The sequence below is a fragment of the Aplysia californica genome, unplaced genomic scaffold, assembly GCF_000002075.1.
Source record: "Aplysia californica isolate F4 #8 unplaced genomic scaffold, AplCal3.0 scaffold00597, whole genome shotgun sequence".
NCBI classification, from domain to species: domain Eukaryota; kingdom Metazoa; phylum Mollusca; class Gastropoda; order Aplysiida; family Aplysiidae; genus Aplysia; species Aplysia californica.
This window is the reverse complement of record NW_004797867.1, coordinates 371752-373642: the sequence shown is the minus strand read 5'-3', so window position 1 is coordinate 373642 and position 1891 is coordinate 371752. Positions and strand designations below refer to the sequence as shown.

The following is a 1891-nucleotide window of genomic DNA, read 5'->3' as shown; positions in this document are numbered from 1 at the left end:
GAGGGAGAGAGGGGAGAGGAAGAGAGAGAGCGAGAGAGAGAGAAAGAGTGAGTGAGTGAGTGAGGGGGGAGATAGAGGGAGGGAGGGAGGGGGAAGAGAGCGAGAGGGAGAGAGAGAGAGAGAAAGAGAGAGAGAGAGAGAGAGAGAGAGAGAGAGAGAGAGAGAGAGAGAGAAGATTACTGACGTTTCTGGACTGGGTAGAACAGCGATTATAATAAATATGGCAATACTAAAAACAAGTTAATGAACTATTTATACTCGTTCCGCTTGCATTTGGCTTCAGTTTAGCTTGTTTGCTAACGGGATGGAGTGCTACCTAAAATATATACCCACATCCTTCATTAGGAAGTACTCTTTCAAAACATTTCGTCTTTTTTAATGGAATTTCTTCTCAGGGTAATTCGTAAATTAGGCCCTTACTTACTTCTAAATGATGATTATTCTCGCATGGTGTCTTTTTTTAAATAGCTGAGCTGGCTGCTAAACAGTTCGAAGGCCAGGATTCTCCCTTACGGTCGTTGTACTTTTTCGGACGTGTGTGGCCCTCACCTTCATCATACTTGTATAAGTTAGTCACATCCAGACGCACACCCTCGTCTCTACCACAGTACTTCTTGTAGCCTTTACCGTCTGGAACTTTGGTGCTGAGGTTTTTACCGACTCTGAGGAAAGTTTGTGACAGCAAGTAACAAACAGCAATAACCAGCATCACCATCAAAGAAACAAATTTCTCAATCATCTTCACCCCAACAACGAACGATTTCTGCTTCACCATCATTTCCACCACTGCCAACACCATCAACACCACAACTAAGGCATATTCTACAACCATCGCCATCTCTCCACAACAACGAGAAATTCCACCATCACCATCATCACCACCACTTCCACCACCATCACCACCACCTCCACCATCATCACCACCATCATCACCACCTCCACCACCATCACCACCATCATCACCACCCTCACCACCATCATCACCACCTCTACCACCAGCATCATTACAACGATGACCAAATTCCACCATCATCATCACCACGACCAAAACAGTAAGAAATTCCACCATCACTATCATCATTATCATAATCATCACAACATCGAATTCTACCACTATCCCCATGACAACCGCAACAGAAAGAAACTCCACTACCATCATCACCACCACCACCACTACCACCACCATCACCACGACCACCTCTGATCTGACCTGCGCGTATTCTTGGATACGAGAGTGGGCGGGTCACCGTCAGTCCAATCACAGCACTCCGCGTTGACCTCGGCAAAGATGAACTTTGTGTCGTACCCGACCTCCACATCGCCCTCCTTGATGGCTCGCAAGGGCGACGGGCCACACTGGTATACCCCTAAAGCAAGGAAATTAATAATTATATTATTAATAAATAACGTTTCTTTTACAGTTTTTGTTCTGAAGACAAATCAACAACACGTGAGAGTGAGAATAGTACAATACACTTTAGTTTTAGTGAAGAGTTTTGCGGCACTTACGACACAAATAGGTTAAAATACGAGTCGAAGGTTAGAGGTGGTACTAGACAGTAGCATACAAACAAAAGATGAAGGACAGATGAGGAAGATAATAATATTATGTGTTTAATAAAAATAAAGGAGAAGATAAAAACCCAGAGTACCCGCCAACGACCCACAGCAGTTAAAGCATCACGTAATTGTCATTTATATGTTCCACGATCCATAACCTATAACAAATTTGATCGTCTAGGAGTAGGAGGCGGGCTGCTTCGACCTTGCCTGTCAAGGCCAACCCGGGATGAGTCGGGTACAAAATCTGAGACAGACGGTTATTCTCGTTATTTATACATTTTAAAAAATACGTAAAGAAATGATTTTTGGAAATGTGAAAAATACCCCC

The 1891-nt window shown here is 43.7% G+C and overlaps 1 protein-coding gene across 1 annotated transcript in view; it reads right to left on the bottom strand.

Annotated features, from left to right (window-relative positions):
• LOC101864712 (annulin) overlaps positions 1-1891 on the bottom strand; it is a gene marked incomplete in the record, with an annotated part of 24133 nt that overhangs the window by 6941 nt on the left and 15301 nt on the right. The window contains 2 exon segments of the mRNA XM_013087519.2: positions 550-662; positions 1211-1367. Coding sequence (XP_012942973.1) covers positions 550-662; positions 1211-1367 — 270 coding nt within the window.